Raw genomic sequence first — 20,869 nt, forward strand, 5'->3', positions numbered from 1 at the left:
TCAGCTTTTCCAGAAGGCTGGAGGCTTGGGAATCTCTTCTCATTCCCTGTGTTAGAGCCAGTGGAACAGAAAGGTTCAGGAGGCAAGAGGCAGGAGTGTCAGCTCCCTGGGTACCTCGAGAGAGATCTGCCAAGCCTCCGAGCGGGCTGGACTGAGCTCCATTGAAACCCTTCTGGTCCTGAAAGGCCCACTCTGGGCTCAGAGCTTGACGCTCCGGCTTGGGAGCCACCTGGAATCTCCCACCCCCCTCGATCTGGGTCTCAGTTTTCTTCATCAGTACAATGAGAGAGCTGGGCTAAGGGGCCTTAGAGTCCGTTCCAGAGGCCACTTCCTTGTTTTTCTGGTGTAAAATGAAATGTTTGGGCTTCTTGATGGCAATCAAGTGTAGGAAAAAAATAACTCATAATTTTTTAAAAGAAGGATTCACAGGACTTGCAGGAGTCCAGCCTCGGCAGGGAGACCACAGGAAATGAAAAGGCAGGGCTCATAGACCTCAGAGTGGACATGGTCCCTGGGAATGGGGAGGGCTGAGGGAGACAGGCAGCCAAGACCATCTACAATAGGGAAGTGCAAAAGGGGACTTGTTCCTGGACTTGGTTCTGGACATGGGAGGCGATGGTCCATCTCAGCAGCTGGACAGGAAGGAGGATCTGAGCAGCCCTCCATGTTGTTCACAGTTTGGGGGGAGGGGAAGAAACAGTCCTAGGTCTGGAATGGAGAGGACTGCATGGAATCTCATTTCTCATCCACACTAGCTGCATGACCTGGAACGTAACACGGGCTCGGTTTACTCATTTGTAAAATGGGGAAAATGCTACCAATCTCCGAGATAATATATGAAAAGTGCTCTGCAAACCTTAAAGCTGTGATCATACTTTATTTTATTTTATTTTTTGATCATACTTTATTAAATGATAACTTACTGACGTAATTGCACCAAGCAGAGGACTGGCTGAACCGAGAGGTTGTACCGGGTCAGTAATCGCATCTATTAAGAGTTGGGGAAGCCTATGGAGTGGGTGAAAGGACATAAAACGAAGAAGAGACCACTCGCCTCCCTTATTGATTCACTCTCACTCCTCAGCTGCTATTCTAAGCCAGGATCTCCCTCCCCCATCCTTTTAGCCAATACCCTCAGTCTCACTCCTACTCAGCAGAAAAAAATGGTGACCATCACCAACACGTGCCAGACGTCTTCCCCATTATTTCCTCCTTTACATCAGTGTCAGCTAAATGTGCTGCACCTCCTGTGAGCCTTAACTAGACAGTTTTTCTGATGATTAACCAAGAACATAGTCAAGTCCCTTTTTGACAGTGTTCTAGATAATAGGATTCCGATAGCATAACCTCTGAGAATCCAGGTTCGGCTCTAAGCTAATACAAACCTTGCTGTGTATCTTAGTACAGAATATGCTTCTGAAATTATAAATATAATATTCCGTGGCTCCCATTTTTGGAAGCAAATCCTAAGGAAATATTGATAAATCCCAGCTATCTATTCAAAAGAGTAACATTAAGTGTAATTTCAAAAAGTCAAGAAATCACCTAGCTAGTTTTACTCCTATCCAGACATAATGGAACTCCATAGAGGATATAAAAAACAAAAGATCTTTATGAAAATCTGTTTTTTAAAAATCTACTACATTCATCCAGGCAAGTTCTTTGTGGTTCCTAAAGCACTAAAAACATCACCATCATCACCATTCTCATCATAATATGAGCAAGAATAATGTGGAAATAAATGCAATCAGAAGAGAAGCTGCATGGATACAGGCATGAATGGAAGGAGAAATGTGGCCAAGGAATGATCACAGGGACCTGGAGATTGATGGGATTTTTTTCTCTTTCTAAAAATCCTTTTTATCAATTACTTGGAAATATTTTAAACCTTTCTTAAAGGTTGTTTTTATTTTGTTTTTTTCTCAATTACACATAAAACCATATTGTGAAGGAAAACACAGATCAAAAGAGAAAAAAAAAACACCAAGAAAAATAAAGGAAAATAATTGTCTGCTTTAATCTGCATTCAGACTCTATCAGTACTTTAGAAATGGAAAGCATTCAATCTGGAGAGTCCTCCATGAACTCTAACAAAGGGAAATGTACTGTATGCAAAGTAATAGCAATGTTCTGGGATGACCTGCAGTGAATGACTTTGCTATTCTCTGTAGTGCAATGATGCACAACTACTCTGAAGGATGTATGATGAAAAATCCTATCCATACCCAGAGAAAGAACTGATTGTGTCTGAATACAGATTGAAGGATTCTCTCTCTCTCTCTCTCTCTCTTCTCTCTCTCTGTCTGTCTCTCTCTGTCTCTGTGTCTCTCTGTCTCTGTCTCTCTCTGTCTCTGTGTCTCTGTGTCTCTCTCTTCTCTCTCTCTGTCTCTGTCTCTCTCTGTCTCTCTGTCTCTCTCTTCTCTCTGTCTCTCTCTCTCTCTCTCTGTCTCTCTCTCTCTCTCTCTCTCTCTGTCTCTGTTTCTCTCTCTGTCTCTCTCTCTCTCTGTCTCTCTCTGTCTCTCTCTCTCTCTCTCTCTCTCTCTCTGTCTCTCTCTCTCTCTCTCTCTCTCTCTCTCTCTCTCTCCTTAGTTTTTCTTGAAAGCTTTTATTTTCATTAGGGTGGGGAGATCTAGGTTTTTTTTTTCCACAATTTCACTTTTATGGAAATGTTTTGCATAACTTCACAAGTGATTTATTTCTTAATTATGGGTAGGGATAAGGGAGGGAATCTAGAACTCAAAAATGTTAAAAAAATGTAAAATTTTTATTTTTATTTTGAATGAGATTGGGGAAAATATTAAATAAAGAAAAAAATTGCTTAATTAAGCGAATTAATTTAAAAAAAGAAAAGTGTAAAGCATTTTTTCATCATGAATCCCTCTAAATTGTCTTGGATCTTTGTATTGCTGAGAAGAGATAAGTCATTCACAATTCATCATCATACAGTGTTGCTGCTACTGTATATACAGTATACACTTCACTTTTAATCAGTTGGTTATAAGCCTTCCCAGATTTTTCTAAAACTATCCTGTTGCTCATTTTCAACAGCAAAATAATATTTTATCACAATAATATACCATACCATTGCCTGATTGATGGGTGTCCATTTTCTAATTCTTTCCCACTCCAAAAAGAGCTGTCATAAATATTTTTCTATAAATGGGTTCTTTTCCTTTTTCTTTAATCTCTTTGGAATATAGAACTCGTATTGGTATTGTTGTGGCATGCACAATTTAGTTGCCCATTGGGTGTAGTTCCAAATTGAATGATTGAATCAGTTCATAACTCCACCAACAATGCATTGGTGTCCCAGTTTTCCCATATACTCCAATAGTCATCATTTACTTTTTTTTTTTGTCTGATCCTATATTGTATTACCATATATATCATGTATGGATGGGCATATATCTATGGAAATATATATATATATATATCTACTCATTAGTATTATATTATTATTGTATTATATGTGTGCTTGTCTAGTATTATCTTGTAGGTACTTTGTATACTTGTTTCCTTGTTTTAGAACATAAACTCTTTTTAAGTAATAGCTTTTTATTTTCAAAATATATACAAAAATAGTTTTCAACATTTACTTCCAACCTTTTTCCCTCCTTTTCCTCCATCCCCTTTCCCCTAGACAGCAAGGAATCCAATGTATGTCAAACATGTGCAGTTTCTCTATACATATTTCCACAATTATGCTGCATAAGAAAAATCAGATTAAAAAAAATCAGAAAGAAAAAAAGCAAGCAAAGAACAACAAAAAGATGAAAATACTATGTTGTGATCTTATCCAATCTGAGACGTTGTGTAATGGTACCTCAGAGTCGTCTTAATTTGAATTTCTCTGATTAGTAGTGATTTAGAGCAGGACTTAGAACATAAGATTCTTCAGCTCCATTTGCCAGCCTACCTGCCTCCTGCCTTTGTATTTCAAGGACCAAGCACAGTGCCTTGTACTTAATAGGCATTTTATATATGTTTATTGAATTGAACCAAAGTTTGGAATAATTTACCCATAAAAGTAAGAGGGGAGGGAACCAAAATTCTAATATTCGAAACTAGAATGATATAATCCATTGTCTTTTTTGAAGACTTTTTGCCTTAGATGTCCATCATTGTTTACAAAGTGTTTCCTCAATTAGACTGGGTGCTTTGAAAATGGAAACCGTGTTCTACCTTCTTTTGCATCCTTAATACAGTTCCTGGAGCATAATAGGTCCTTTAATAAAGGTCTGTTAACCGAATAACTGATTGTCACAAAATAGTCCCTACTATAAATTAATTAATTAAATCAAATCAATTAATTAATTATGTCATTTTTTAATTTGAAAAACAGGATTGTCTTTTGCCTTTGCTTATATCTCTAGCACTTAGGACAGGGCCGAGTGCAAAGCAGGTGCTTTAATAAGCATTTGCTGACTAACTCATTGTCACATAATCGCTTCTAAACCAAATACTGGATTCGTTTGCTCATGAACTCTGGGCCGGTCATAGAGACAACAGAAAAAATAATACCTACTAGGACACAGGTGTTGGGACTGGTACCTGGGCTCCAGATCTCAATCCTCAGAACCAAGAGGACAAGGATGGAGCCAAAGGCCCCGTGCCAGCCAAAGTCAGAGTCTTTTCAGGAATAGGAAGATGTTGCTGAACACTGGATGAATCATCAAGGTGACAAAAGGTCGGCTTGGATGTAGAATTCATGAGATAGGAAAGAAGGCCTATTTTCATGCTAGCTCTGAGTGACCAGCTGGAGGCACTTGGGCAGAATGTCTTCATCTGATCTCAAAATAATCAACCACTGCTGCTGGGAGCTTGCAAACACTCATCTCTAATGGCTTATTTCCCACAGAGCCATTAACGATGACAAATATAGAAAGAAACTGCATGTAGAAATGGCCTCGGGATTTTCTGGGCCAATGCTGGAGATCAGAGAAAAGCCACTAACTTTCCTTAACTTGGGGTCTTGCCAAGCCGATGCGCATTTGAGTCCATCCTTGGCCCCTCTGATGCCATAGTCAGGAATTCTTTAAAGAACTGAGTTTTAAAATATATTTTTCTGCATTTGGTTGGCAACAAACAGCTCTTTATTTCCAAATTCCTCTAAAGTCACCTCCTGTGAGGGCTTAGGTAGAGAAAGCTGGTTGGAGAGCAGGAAGTGGTAAATGGGGGTACAGAAGGGGAAGAATATGACGAAAAAAGGGGCTGGTAGCAGGGAGACAGTTGGGAATTTTCACAGCTCTCCTGATATTCCCTACTCCCTGTTTCTCAGGAACAGCTATCTGATTAAAAATTATTAACCTAGAATTGAGCTACTCACATTTTGCTCATAGAAAGATGTGAAGGTTCCCCCATGAGCAATGGACATGAATAGTCACTAATATGTTACCAGTTTAAAGAAACTTGGGCAGCGCGGTGACTGTCTGGGTTAGGCCCTGAGCCTGGATCAGGAAGACCTGAATTCAAGTCCAGCCTTAGACACTAGCGTGAGGCTCCCCATCTGTACAATGGGGCACCTGCCTCCCAGGGCTGTGGTGAAGATCGAGTGAGAAAACTGTAAAGTGTTTAGCACAGTGCCTGAAATGTTTTGTGCGCTCTTCAGATATTAGCTGGGGGACCCCAGTCAAGTTATTTACCTGCTTTGAGGTTCAGTTTCCTCATCTATAGAATGAAGACATAGAAGGGTTGGACCCCTTTGCCTCTAGGATCCTTGCCATCTCTATCATTATAATCCCTTGACGTGGCACTAAGAATTGCATCAGAGAAACTTAGGACTGGACAAGATGGTGGACTGGTCATTTGGCAAGAGTGGCTAAAAATAATAATAGTCACTATTTTAAGATTTACAAGGCGATTTACATAGATGATCTCATCTGATATTCTCAACAATAATAGCAAATAGCTGCTATTATTATTCCCATTTTATAGATGAGGAAACTGAGGCAAAAAAGCAGTTAAGTGGCTTGTCTACGTGTCTGAAGGAAGCGAAGTGCGTGTGCAGCCAGCCCGTGCCTTCTGTGGTATCTGTGAGATGTCAGAGGACCTAGAACAAAGGCCCGCTGGATGGATTTCCTGCGGAGTGTTCATGACCGGACATTGATGAGAGGGTACAGTGGTTGTGATCAGCCTCATAGAAGCGAACACCCGCACCAGTGATGAGGGAGAGCTGTGGAAGCCTCGCCCATCCATGCTGAAAATGCTGATTCCAAGGTTATTCTTACCTTAAGGACTTTTAGCTCATAAGTGCCAGCATTTCCTTTGCTAACTTTCATCCCCTCCCCGCTGTATCTTAGTAAATGTTCTTAGAGAGTTGCAGTGGTCACCATAATTCCCCATCTCATGGCCAACTTTTTTTTTAATGAACCTCCCTGCATTTAGCTGGGCTGGCTTTCAAATGGAAGCTGATCAAGTAATTATAACTCTGTGCATAATGGAAATGAAAATTTATTTATTTAGGAACACGTGATTTCATCGGAAGAAGAAATTCCAATGAGGAAACTCCCTCTGCCAGGCCCGGTCAACATCTGCACCTTCCAGTCTCAAAAGCTGTTAAGTGATTTGCCCTGAGTGTCAGAGGCTGGATTTGCACCCAGACCTTCCTTCCCCTCTCTATCCATTATGTACAATCTTTTGTGTGTGTGCGCCAATTACAATGAATAAATCTACAATTGTAACCCAACGCAATATTCAGGCTTGACACACTTGAAATCATAATAATCATAGTAAACTATGTAAATATAGTAAACTAAAGCTGATACAGCACTTTAAGAAATTTTCATAGTTCTAAAACAGCCATCAAGAGACTAGCAAAGGGGCAGCGAGATGGCGCAGTGGATGGAGCACCAGCCCTGGAGTCAGGGGGTCCGAGTTCAAATCCGGCCTCAGACACTTCACACTTCCTAGCTGTGTGACCCTGGGCAAGTCATGTAACCCCAACTGCCTCAGCAAAAAAAAAAAAGAGAGAGATACAGACAGAGACACAGAGACAGAGACAGAGAGAGTTGAGAATCTAGCTTGGACTGAGGTTTGCCACCCGCCTGGGTCTCAAGGCAAGGAGCAGGTCTTGGATCTAGTGATGGGGCCTAAGGTTCAAGGGTATTATGGGCAGCTGAGCCATTCTGACCTAGAACTAGGGCAAGAAACAGAACTGAGATCCAGGAAGACCTAGGGCTGAGCCCTGGGCAGGAAGCAAAGGACAGAAGGGAGCTTGCATTTATGTTGTTTCAAATTCAAAACAAAACTCTCCCTCCTTCCCTATGATTATAGAGAGCAGCACAATCCTCCCAATCCCTCAGGTTCCCAACCTAGGAATCAATCTGCATTCCTCACCTCCCTCCATATCCAATATGGTGCCAAGGCCTGTAGATTTTACCCCTGCAGCATCTTTTGTCCATTTCACATCCCTTGTTCATTTCATCTCTCAGCATCCCTTGTTCATTTCACCTCTGAAGAATTACTCCTCAATTTCACCTCTGCAGCATTTCTTGTCCATTTCCTCTCTCAGCATCTCTTGTCTATTTCACCTCTGCAGAATCACTCAATTTCACCTCTGCAACATGGCTTGCCCATTTCACATCTCTTCACATCTCTTGTCCATTTCATCTTTCAGCATCTTTTTTTTTATTAATTTTATAATTATAACATTTTTTGACAGTACATATGCATGGGTAATTTTTTTTTTACATTATCCCTTGTACTCTCTTCTGTTCCGAATTTTTCCCCTCCCTCCCTCCACCCCCTCCCCTAGATGGCAGGCATTCCCATATATATTAAATATCTTATAGTATATCCTAGGTACAATATATATGGGCAGAACCGAATTTTGTTGTTGTTGTTGCAAAGGAAGGATTGTATTCGGAAGATAAAAATAATCTGGGAAGAAAAACAAAAAAATTTAGCATCTTTTTATAGGTTTATTTTTTTAAAATATTTTTTATAATAATAGCTTTTGATTTTTCCAAATACATGTGAAGATAGCCTTTAACATTCACCCTTGCAAAACCTTGTTTTCCGAATTTTTCTCCCTCTATCCCCCCTTTGTCCCTTCTCTGGACAGCCAATAATCCAATATAGATTAAACATGTGCAATTCTTCTGAACATATTTCCACATTTATCATTCAGTATCTCTTGCAGCATCTCTTCTTACACTCCACCTCTGACACTGTCTCACCTTGGAACAGACCCCCATCACCTCCCTCATAGACTGGTGAGGGCTCTGCCTGACTTACGCCTCCTCACTCCAGTCCATCCTTCTCTCTGCTGCCAGAATGACCTTTCTAAAGCACAGTCTGACAACATCATCCCTACTCAATAACTCCTGTGACTCCCTGTTGCCTTCAGGATCAAATATAAAATCTTCTGTTTGGCATCCAGAGTTGTGTATAATCTAGCCCTTCCCCTTCCAAGCTCCCCACCCCCACTCTTCTCACACTCTTCCATGCACTTTGCAATCACTGGCCTCCTGGCCATTCCTCAAACAACTCACCCTATCTTTGAACTCCAGGCATTCTCATTGGTTATCCTTAATGGCATGAATTTTCTCCTTCCTCATGTTTATCTCCTGCCTTTCTTGACTTCCTTCAAGTCCCTGCTTGTCTGTGTGCCCTTCTAAAAATCCTTCTGCCTTCCTTATATTTTTTTTTATGTGTTTCATTGATGGTCTTTCATTTCCTTTAAAAAAAATCATTATCATTACTGTCCCCTCTCCACACCTATCACATGCCCTACCTCGACCAACCTTAGTTGTCCCCGAGTTCTATCTGGCCAGTGCCAAAGCCCCTGGACTCCAAAGTCTGTGGGCCCGGCAGACTTATGCCATCTGACTCCTCTTCCCTGTGCCCACCTCTGGAGGCCTGGGTCTGTGTCTGACTGACTCCCAATAGCTCATTTGGCTATTTCTTCTTTTGTCTGGACTGCATGCTGTGCATGGAGGGCAGTCTGCTGTCCTGTACCTTACTCGTACGGCCCCTTGGGATTCTATGGGATGCATATGCTCTTGGTATTCTCTATAATTCCAAATACTATACTAGATGGTAGAGTGGTAAATATTTAACAACCAGCTTTCCAGGGGGAAAGGGTACTCTTGACACATTTTTAAGCTTAAATTGGTTTCTTAACACTTTTTCCATTATTTTCTTAACTAACCAGCCCCAATTTGTATAAGATTTCTGAGTTATAAAATATCCATAGAGAAAATTTAACAATCGGTTCTCACAAGACCAATTTGAGCTGAGTCTAGCACATTCATGACTGTGTTCCTTCTCAATCTAGAATTCGACCTCCATGAAATTCCATTGACCTCCTCAGCCCGTCCCCTTCCTCCCTTACAGATATGTTGTTGTTGTTTAGTTGTTTTCAGTCTTGCCCAGTTATTTTGGCAAAGATACCAAAGCATTTGCCACTTACTTCTTTAGCCCATTTTACAGATGAGGAAACTGAGTCAAACAGGGTGAAGTGACTTGCTCAAAGTCACACAGCTAATAAGTATCTGAGGCCAGATTTGAACTTATGAAGATGGATCTTCCTGATTCCAAGCCCTCTGCTCTATCCATTGCACCATCTAGGTATATATATGGTACATGCCTCAGTCCATGGAACTTTTATATATAATATATTTATATAATTTATATGTAATATATAAAAACATTCCTATGCAATATCCTATAATAATAATGAAACTAGAGGGCTGGACCTAAGTTTGAATCTGCCTTAGATACCTATTATCTCCCAGGGTTATTGTGAAACTCAAATGAGATAAAGAGCACTTAGCACAGTAGTAGGTACTTAATAAATGCTTGTTTCCTTTAAATGGGCCCTGTCACAGCCCCTATCTCCCAGGAGTGTTATGAGACTCAGCTAAGATATTATTTGTGAAGCAAGTTGCAGACCTTAAAGCACTCTGGAAAAGCTAACCACCTATTTATTATAATGGGCTGGCTAAGTGGAGCTGCAGTGGATAATGTCCAGCCCGGGAATCAGGAAGATTTATCTTCCAAGTTAGAATCGGCCTCTGACCTTTCCTAGCTGGGGAAGCCCTGGCAAGTCAGTTTACCTTGTTTGCCTCATTTCTTCCTCTGTAAAATGAGCTGGAGAAGGAAGTGGCCTCCACCGCCTTCGCCAAGAAAAGCCCCAAGGAGTCATGACCGAACAGCAGTTATTTAACGGCTACCATTTACGGAGCACTTTGGGGCTGTGGAGCACTTTGCACACTTTATCATCCAGTCCTCATAATTCCCCAAGGCTAGCGCTGTAGGCATTATTTCAGCGATCTGGCCAGGGTGGCTTGGCATCTAAGCATCAGGGGTAGAATTTGCACCCAGCTCCTCTGATTCCCCAACCCGAGCTCTTCCTGCTCCATGTTTCCCTTCCCTCTAGCTAACCTTCTCATTGTTCCGCCTGTATTTGCCGACTTCACCCCAAAATCAACATGTCCAAGCCCCGTTTGTAGGATCCTGGGTCTGGGGCCAGAAAGGTCCTCACAGATCCTCCAGTTCCACCCCCTCCTTTATAACTAAGGCCCCAGGAAGACCGATGATTTCATTCCTCTTCTCTGCCTCCCCCGTCCTCCCTGTCTCTGTCCATCACGCCATCGTTCCTGTTACTCATCTCTGAATCATCCCCCTCCTTTGTCCCTTATGTTCAATCAGGCACCAAATCCCATCAGTCTCTCCTTCCATGTTGCGTTTGAGAGCATCTCTTTTCTCTTTTCACCGTCACCTGACAACAGCACCCCTCCCCCACTAATAGTCATCAGTTACAGCTGCAGGGTGCTTTCAGGTTCACGTGGGGAGTAGTATTACCCCCACTTTACAGAAGAAGTGACTGAGGCTCAGTGGACCCTATCACCACATAGGGGGTACGTAGGTCCCAGGGCTGTGGGCTTTGGGACATTCATGGCCTGGAATGGGATGCCTGGCCATGGAGAAGAGCTCTATTTGTCAAATTCTGCTCCCCGGGGGCTTTTCTGTCCCCTCCACTTTATTCACCAGAAACTCTTTTCTTCTTTTCCTTTGGGAATCACTGGCAGACTCACCTCTGATGAGTGGGGAGCTTTTGACCCAGTCTGTGCATCCATGGCCTGGCCAAGAACCAGAACAAGAACCTTCCTGGGATCTCTGGGGTTACTTGCTCATCATCAGAACTTCCCCACTCTGGCCCTGCCCCTTTCTTCCTCTCACACTCAGCACGTACCTTGGGGCTCTTCAGTAAGCCCAGTCTGGTCCCCGTTTCTGCTCTCGGTGTTGGACTGATGCTGTTTATCCCAGTCAAGAAGGCCCCCGACTCCCGTGGATTTAAGTTCTTTAGTCTTGAACCTAAAGCGGTGCTGTATACTCTGTCAAAAGCAGCTTCCGCAATTATTGACCCAATCCTGTTATTTTTCTTTACAGTGAAGGTCGAACTGACCACTAAGAGTGAGAGTGAGACCAGAGACTCTCTGAAAATCCCTATGGATTCCAGGGACAGTGCGGCTCAGCATCTGGATACGCTGGACATGAAAAACCCGTTGGCCGTTCCGACCATGTGGTGACCCGCCCGGGAGGACTCCGTATTTTGGTAGGTGTGATAAATCCCTTGCATCTCCCAGGGCCCATGACATGGCGTCCGTGATGGGGCATTGGGTCAGTTGGAAGAAGAGCCGGTTTCAGGCTTGGTCTCTTTGCTTGAACTGACCAAGTGACCAGCACCATCTCTAGACTGCTCATGGCAGGGGTGGGGGGAGCCGAGCCTGGGTAAGCTTGCCTGGGGACTCCCGAGACTGCCTTTGTAGAAAGATGTGTCCTTTCTTAAGCAGGTGACCAAGAGTCAACCTCAAGGGGGATGTATCCAGACTTGGAGGTGACCCTGAGCATTCCAGAGGTCCTGGTCCATGGCCTGAAGCAACTCACAGCAAGAGGAGTTTCCTCATCGAACGATCACAGCAAAAAGATTGCTCCAGACTTGGCCCATTTTACCCATAGATAGCTGTTTAGTTAGTTGCAGGACTGGGGTGAAATGGGGGATACTACTCAGCAGTCTTGCAAATGGCTTTGTGTTCTATTGAGGTTTAAGTATCAGCATCCAACAGATCGTTACCGTAGCGATTAGTTAATAGATCTTATTTTAACTTTATTCTTGTCAAATGTGGGCTTGTGACTACTCTGTGTTTAGTATTCCTTTTGTGTATAGGAATTAAATACCTGTCCCATACCTGATTCATATTTGTAACTCTCCCCCTTTGAGAAAACCCTAGATAGGAAATTAAGCTTTAAATAATATATCCCTTGGGATCCTAGGGTGGAGGGATTAGCCAGACAAGAAAGATGAGAAGTGGGAAATCCGGATCCCCCCAGCCTGAGCTCGGGCCAAATCTCATGTCTATTTTCAGAATCAAGGGGCCCCTTTCTGGAAAAAGAAGCGCTGTAGCATCTCCCAAGCCCTGTGGGTCCAGCCGGGGTTCCTGAGTGTTAGATGTTGTTTCTGTAATTAATATATGTATAATTTTCCTAATATTGGACCAACATGTCATTCCTGGTATCAATTCAACCTGGTCATAGTTTATAATCTCTGTAATCAACTGCCAAAACTTCTGCTAATATTTTATGCTATATTATTTTTAGTAGATTATTTATTAGAAATAATGACCTATGATTTTATTTTCTGTGCTCTCTCTATTTGAGGTATCAAGATTGTCTCTTAGAAGAAATTCGGTAGGGTGCCATCTTTCCCTATTTTTTAATCAAATTTTTAATTTTCCAATTACATGTAAAAAGTTTTCAACATTTGTCTTTTAAAGTTTTGAGTTCTAAATTCCCCCTTTCCCCTCCTTTTTTTTTTTTTGCAAACAATATGTGTAAAATTTCAGTGAATTATTCTTTAAATATTAGATATAATTTACTTCTAAATCCACTTAACTCTAGGGTTTTTTCCTTTGGGAGTTGATTTATAGCTTATTCAATTTCTTTTTTCTGAGATTGGTTTATTTAATCTCCATTTCTTGTCCTGATCATCTGAGTATTTTACATTTTTTTGTAAATATTCCTCCATTTAATTTTAACATTTTTCCTTGCCTATAATTCAGAAAAATAGTTTCTATTTTTTTTTAATTTCCTCTTCATTTGTTGTGGGTTTTTATTTTCTATCTTAGATACTGGCAATTGGATCTCTCTCTCTCTCTCTCTCTCTCTCTCTCTCTCTCTCTCTCTCTTTCTCTGTGTCTCTGTCTCTCTCTCTTTCTCTGTGTCTCTGTCTCTCTTTTATTGTCTCTGCCTCTTTCATCAGATTAACTAATGACTTATCTATTTTATTAGTTCCCCCCCCAAAAAAGCACAAAGTTTTATCTTATCATTTCAGTAGATTTTTTTTGAGTTAAGGTTTATCTCCTATTTGATTTAAAATATTTCTATTTTGGGGTTTAGTTGTAATATTGTGATTTGTTGCTTTTGTAGTTTATTTAGTTGGGTACATAATTCATTGATCTGAGCTTTCTCTCCTTTGTTAATGAAAGCATTTAGCAATATAAAGTTTCCCTGAAGGATTAATCTATTGTTTCTATGTTGTATTAATTGATCCACTAATTCTTTAAGATGAAATCATTTACATTCCATTTTCAGTTTTAGTAGTTTCTTCAGAGGCCCTTTATTGATTGTAATTTTTAGTATGTTGTGGTCAATAAAGGATGTGTTTACTATTTCGGCTTTTCTGATTTTGTTTATTTGTTTTTTATGTCCTTATTAACTATGTAGTTAATTTTGAAAAGTTTTCTTACAAATATGAGTTATATATATTCCTTTATATTTTTATCTAGAAATCATCAAAGATTTATCGAATCTAACTTTCCTTAAATTCTATTCCAATCCTTACCTCTTTCTTATCTTTTTTCATTAAAATTGCCTAAGTCTAAAAGAAAGACTTTGAGACCTCCAACTATGAAAGTTTTTCAGTTTATTTCTGTCTGTAATTCAGTCCTAAAATAGGGCGTCTGAAAGAGAACTCATTACTCTATCGGATCGAATGAGAATACAGTGTGATTATCAGCTCCCAAGTCCTGTGTCTCTCAATGTAGCCTAGAATCATATTAAATTTTTTGACATCAATTAAATGAATAAATGAATGAAAAGCAGTTATTAAGCCCTTACTGTATTAAGCCAAATTTAGGTGAGTGGTTCAGTGAATAGAGTAATAGACCTGGTGTTAGGGAGATCTGAATTCAAATCCAGTCTGAGACACTTACTAGCAGTGTGATTGTGGGCAAGTCATTTAACCCTGTTTTCCTCAGTTTCTTCATCTATATAATGAACTGGAGAAGAAAATGGTGAACCACTTTGATACTTTTGCCAAGAAAACTCCAAATGGGGTCAAACGGGACAAGACTGAAAATAACTGAACAAATATTATGCTAAGTGCAGGGGATACAAGCACAAAAGCAAAACAGGATTTATATTAAAGGAAAAGGAAGGGAAGGATGAAGAAAGGGAGAAAAGGGGAAAAAAGGGAGAAAGAGGGAGGAAAAGGAAGGGAAGGAAGGAAGGAAGGACCCAAGAAAACAAATATTTATTAAGTTAATGTGCCAGCCACTCTGTTAAGTACTTTATTAAATCATATCTCAAAAAAAAAAAAAAAGAAAAAGAAAAAAAATCATATCTCATTTGATCCTCATCACGATCCTGGGAGATAAATTCCATTTTATAAGTGAGGAAAATGAGAGAAATTAAGTGACTTGCTCAGTCATACAGTTTGTAAATTTCCAAAGCCACATTTGAACTTGGATTTTCCTGAATATAAATAAGCCCGGCCATCTGAGCCACCTAACTAAGGATCAGTGGCCAGGGAAGTGTTTTTGGGTTTGTAAATCACAGGAGTCATGAGTGGAACCTTGGGAGAGACAAACATATACCTTGTCCAGAAGCAATGATAGTGTTGAACTGATTGGAGAAAAATTGTGGTCTATCATTCCCCCAAGATCTTTTTCAGATGAACTGTTTTATAAATACATCTCTCCATCTTTCCTATTGAAGGTGAATTTTTGAGTCTGAGGGTCAATCTTTACATTTATTCCTATTAAATTTTACTTGATTAGATTGGAACGATTTTTCTAACTTTCCATTCCTTGAAATGTGAGAAGTGGACTTTCAGTGCCTTTATTCGAGTCATGGAAGTGTTCAGCGGCACAAACCCAAGCACTCTACTTGAAGCCTCTTTCTCAGCAGACATGGACCCCTCTACTCTCTAGGTCTGATTTAAGAACATATTTGACCTGAGGTCTTCCTGCCCATGACTCCCGTGCTCTCTCCCCTGTGCTATCCAGGAGACCATAAGCTTCCTGAGGGTAGCCGGGGGCCAAGGCATTAGGATCCCCAGCAACAGCAGGTGCTTAAACAATGCTTATGGAATGGGAGGGCATTATGTGGTAGAGGCAGACGGGTAGCAGAGATCCTAGAAGTTAAGACAATTAAGAAATTGGTACAGGCTTGGGATAGAAGCGGAGGAGAAGACCAAGAGTGAGATACTGAGTAATTGGGGAGGAGGGGGAGTGGATGCTGATCTATAGATTATGGCCACAAGGATCCGGACACGACGGAGAAAACATTAATGGAAGAGAGAGGGCTGCTGGCTGATGCTGGCAGAGAAAGGGTCTCCCATGGGTGTCCCTGGCCATCTGGGAGAGAATATGAAAGGACAGCCTGGAGAGAATGTTACAGAATGTCAAAGAGCTTACTCTCTTTTGGGAAAAGTCATATAATTTATAAATATAAATATATTATATATATATAACATATAATATATAAATATAAATAACTATAAATATAAATTAATACAACATACAGCCAAAGTAGTTAGAAGGTAATTTGAGATGATTGCTATTCAGACTGAGTTTTCTTGGCAGAGACACTAGAGAGGTTGGCCATTTCCTTCTCCAGCCCATTTTACAGATGGGGGAACTGAGGCACACAGGGTGAAGTGACCTGCCCAGGGTCACACAGCTGGGAAGTGTCTGTGGCCAGATCTGTACTCTGGAAGATGAGCCTTTCTGGCTCCAGACTGGACATTCTATCCACTGTGTCACTTAGCTGTCCATATGATGGGTGGAGGGAGGCAGATAGCTGGGGGAAGTGGGATGGTGAGGAGATAGTAAAGACTTCATGTGGGAAGAGGCCCATGACTTCAAATTTGAAGGAGGCCATCGATTCTGAAAGCTGGAGACGAGGGAGAGAGGCTGTTCCAGGAATGGGGGACAGTGTGGGGGACGGTGACTAGGCTGATGTGGTTGGACAGAGAAGTGGTGGGAGTTAGTGCAAAAAGGCCTGGAAAGGAGCCAGAATGAGAGAGGCTTGGGAGCCAAAGAGAGGAGTTTGTACTTGACGTTGGAGGAAATGAGGAACCATTGACGCTCTTTGTTCCAGGATTTTATCACATGGATAACTTGTTGATACCAGGTCCGCTGGAGGCAAGCTGCTGGCACTTTCCCCATTGCGTTTGTTGGGCGCCAAAGAGGCTGCTTTGGATCTGGAAGGACTTGGCCAAAGGAACAGAGCAGAGGCTTCCTGGGGGCCATGATGCTCCCGAAGCCATTTTAGAAGGAGGTGAGATTTTGTGTCTTTTTTTCCTGGTTGTTCCCCAGAGCCATGGTGGAAAACCCCAATAAGGGCAATGCAATTGCACAGGAGTTATAGGGACTCTAGGCTGGGATCGGGATAGCACAGAGAAAGGTTGGAAACAGGAGAAGAGAGAGCCCCCGATGAGAAGGTTTTTCCTGGTGATTGACCAGACTATGGTGTCCAGGATGGAATGAACCCATGAGAAGTTCCTTTTTTCCTTTTGGTGAGATGGAAGAATGACTGCAATAGCTGGGAGCCATCACTGCAGGAGGGGGGATGGCCAGCCTCTCAGAGCCTCAGGTCAGTGTGCTCTGGGTCTGGACAGGAGATAAGCATCTTCCTAGGATGGGGGCTGAGCCATTGTGATAAACATGTAATGTTTTTAATCCAAACTTTCCACCCTGGAATGAGAGAAGGTAGAAACTGGGCTCAGTTTTAAATGGATTAAGTAGAAGCCCAGGCAGGCAATCCCCATCTGCACACGCACCAGAGGAACGGGCTCTCACATGGGAGCTTGGGTTCAGAACTCAGCTCCCTATTGGCTTATTGGAGAGATGGCGTTCTGTGGAGCTTTAGCTCCCTGCCCGCCTGTTTTTCCTTCTCAGTGCTGTGGGGCTGCCTCGAAACAGAAGAAAACTGTGTCCCCTTTAATTTCCTGTGTAGCCCTCTGATCTTGCCCCCTTTGACCCATCCTATTCCTTCTGATAAGGTTTGCCTATTCCCAGTCCTGGGTGCTACCCTGTCAAATCTCAGTGACCCAGAGCAACAAATTCTGCTTCCTTGTGCTGACTTTTCCTCCATCGAGCCTTCTTTGCCACTGCATCGTGCAGAAGTGTCCCAAGATGATTATTATAATCCTTGTTGTTTTGAATAATAGCAATAATAAGTCAGTCTATAGAGAATGAGCGACAAGCCAATCTTCTTATTCAATTACAAAAAGCGGTCTTTTTAGCCACTTGCTCAAGCATCCAAAGAATGTTTACTTTAAAAAAGTAATAGAAGTTTAATGACTTTTCCCAGGTCATTTCTATTGAAATTTCATCAAAAAAGATGATGAACAACCAGCTGCTACAATGGTTAGAGCCCCAGGCCTAATCAGGAAAACCTGAGTTCAAATCCAACCTCAGACACTTACAAGTTGTGGGACACTGGGTAAGACACTTAGCCCTACTTGCTTCAGGTTCCTCATGTGTAAAATGAGCCGGGGAAGGCAATGGCAAACCACTGTGCTATCTGACCCGAATGGGGTCATGCAGAGCTGGACGTGCCTGAAAACAACTGAACGGCAACAAGTATGTCAGCAACATAGCATTTCACTCTCTCTGTTGTTCGCTTGCATTTTGTTTTCTTTCTCAGGTTTTTTTTTTTTTTCTTCTAGATCCAATTTTTCTTGTGCAACAAGATAACTATAAATACGTCTACATATGTTGGATTTAACATATATTTTAATATATTGAACATGTATGGGACTATCTGCCATCTGGGAGAGGGGGTGAGGGGAAGGAGGGGAAAATTTGGAACAGAAGGTTTTGCAATTTTTAATGCTGAAAAATTACCCATGCAAATGTTTTGTCAATAAAAAGCTATAATAAAAAAACAAAATTAAACCCCCCCAACAATAAGTGTGTCAGGCACTATGCTAAGTGTTAGAGCCACAAAAAAGAGGCAAAAGATTCTCTACTCTCCATCCCCGGATCTTCCCATGTCACTTGGCTCCTTGGCTGCCACTTCCCTTTGTAATTGAAGTTCCTGGAGGAACTGTTTCATTTTTGCCTTTGTAACTCCAAGACTTAGCACTGTGCCTAGCATACAGTAGGTGCTTAATAATTAATTTTTCATTAATTCTGTGAATCAAAATGTATAAACTAACATATATAAATTAAATGTAAACTAAGATGTATAAACTGCCACCCAGATGGTAATTATTCATAGGCCAGAGATTTCCTTCTGTTTTTACTTCTAGGGACTGGTCATGTTGATTCTTTTTTAAAAATTCTTTAAGGGGGACAGCTAGGTGGCGCACTGGATAGAGCACCATCCCTGAAGTCAGGAGGACTTCCTAGCTGTGTGACCCTGGGCAAGTCACTTAATCCCATTTGCCTCAGTAATAATAATAATAATAATAATTCTTTAAGGTCGCCATCTTTGCCTTCAAGAGCTGATTTCTTTTCCTTCAACACCTAAATGGCAGTTGCCATTTTAGAGGTTCTAATAAGATGGTCACTTCTTAAAGTCTCACATAAAGGTGTGTCCACAGCTAATCTGGTGTTTAATTACAACTTGGGGCAGCTGGAAATTTACTCAACTTCCTCAAAGCCAGTGAATGGATCCAATGACATCCTAAGTGTATACGGGTCTGGTACAGGAATAGCTGGGGCACAGCAGGAATCACTCTCCATCCAGGTAGAAAAAACACTCTTCTGTGATGAACCAAGAGGCTGGCCCTTACAGGACCAACTGACCCATTCTCTGTATTTTCTGAGCTTCCTTTCCACGCTGTTGTGGAGCAGTAGCCTTCTCTTGGTCTTCCATTTTGTTCTAGTCTTGATTCTGAACCATGGCAAGGCCTGAATTGGGCCCAGTCCTGGACCAATGTGAGTTACCGTTGTCACACCTGACTCTAAAAATTCTGTGTTTCCCATGCTCCTTTGCAGCTCTCCTCCACACGGCTCCTGGCCTCCTCCTTTCTCCCAACTTAAAACAAAGTTCTGATAACTCTTTCAAAGAAATCAGTTTCCTTTGAAATGACATGTAATTTATTTTTGCGTGATTTTGAGAAGGGAATTCACCCCACATCCAGGATACAAAAATAAGGAATAAACTCTGTCCTCTCTCTCTCTCTCTTTTTTTTTTCTCCCTGAGGCTGGGGTTAAGTGACTTGCCCAGGGTCACACAGCTAGGAAGGGTCCTCCTGACTTCAGGGCTGGTGCTCCATCCACTGGCCACCTAGCTGCCCCCATCATTTCTTATAGAACGATAAGACAACACAAAGAAGCAAGATCAAATTCACCAGATGACAGAGTCGGGATCCAAAAAGATCTCGACAGCTTGGATTGTTGATTCCTGTTGTCTCGTTGTTTTAGTTCTATCTGACTCTTTGCGGCCCCATTTGGGGCTTTCTCGGCTGGAGTGGTTGGCCATTTCCTTCTCTTGATCATTTTGCAGATGAGGAGAATGAGGAAAATACGATTAAGTGACTTGCCCAGAGTCACACAGCTAGTAAATGTCTGAGGCTGGATTGAACTCAGGAAGAGGGGTCTCTCTGCCTCCAAGTCTTGTATTCTTTCCACTGAGCCACTTCCTTGAGTTTTATTTAATTTTTTTTTTAAGGATTAGAGTTAGGATTAAATGCTTGAATAAGAGCAAACACATTCTAAAAGCAACAACGCCCAGTACAAGATGTGGTTAGACAGAAGGTATTCTGAAAAAAAATGGGGCCAAGAGTTAATGGACTGCAAGTTCAAGAGAAGTCAGGGGCAACCAGAAGCTAATGGGAGCTGGGAACATCCAGAGAGACTGAGCGTCACGGTCCCAGCCTAGAGAAGGTCATTCTCCCCCTTCATAAATCAGCCTGGCCTCCCAAGGGAATATCCAATTCACTTCTAAGCACGCAGTGTTAGGAAAGTCTTTGACACGCTGGAAGGTACTCGGGATGAAGGGAGGCCTTCAAGATCTTGGACCGGTTGACAGAACAGGACGATCAGCCTGAAGAAAAGTCTTGGGAGCACAGGAGAGCCGCCTTCAGGCACTGGAAGCTGTGCCCTGGTGCTTCTGCTTGGCCCTAGAGGGAAAAACGCAGAGCAAGATGGCGGATGGGAGGGGGCAGATCCACGAACATGAACGTGGACCAATTTTTAATGGGACAAAGTAAATTTTTCATTAAAATCACCCGACCATGACTGAAGGTATTGGGTTCTTTAATCCAAGGAAGAATGCTACCTTGATTAGGAAGGAGAGATCACCGACCAGAGAGATGACTAAGCAGGAAAGAATTCCTTTCCCAGTCTTTTGCCAGTCTCTGGGATGCCAGCTCCCGATGAGATGAATGTCTATAACCGGGTATTGTTGTTCACAGATTTCCAGGCAGAGCTCTCCATCGGCGGGCAAAGCCCTTTCCCAGCTAAGGACCAGACAACTGGGTGGCACAACGGGCCCCTGGAGTAGTGGGCAAGGAGTCAGGAAGAACTGAGTTCAAATCCAGCCTCAGAGGCTAGCTGGGTGACCCTAGGCAAGTCACTTCACCTTGTTGGTCTCAGTTTCCTCATCTGTAAAATGGCAAAGCACTCTG

The 20,869-nt window shown here is 42.0% G+C and overlaps 1 protein-coding gene across 2 annotated transcripts in view; it reads left to right on the forward strand.

The window, feature by feature from the left end:
• PATZ1 (POZ/BTB and AT hook containing zinc finger 1) overlaps positions 1-13,671 on the forward strand; it is a 58,099-nt gene extending 44,428 nt beyond the window's left edge. Inside the window, exons 4-5 of one of the 2 annotated variants that reach the window (XM_074293329.1) lie at positions 11,395-11,560; positions 11,796-13,671. In XM_074293329.1, the coding sequence (XP_074149430.1) occupies positions 11,395-11,534 (140 nt within the window). In that variant the 3' untranslated portion in view covers positions 11,535-11,560; positions 11,796-13,671. The remainder of the gene's footprint in view (positions 1-11,394; positions 11,561-11,795) is intronic. The other variant, XM_074293322.1, reaches the window with a different exon arrangement.
• The last annotated feature ends 7,198 nt before the right edge of the window (positions 13,672-20,869 follow it).

The sequence above is a fragment of the Sminthopsis crassicaudata genome, chromosome 1 (genome assembly GCF_048593235.1).
Source record: "Sminthopsis crassicaudata isolate SCR6 chromosome 1, ASM4859323v1, whole genome shotgun sequence".
In the NCBI taxonomy this organism is placed as follows: Eukaryota; Metazoa; Chordata; class Mammalia; order Dasyuromorphia; family Dasyuridae; genus Sminthopsis; species Sminthopsis crassicaudata.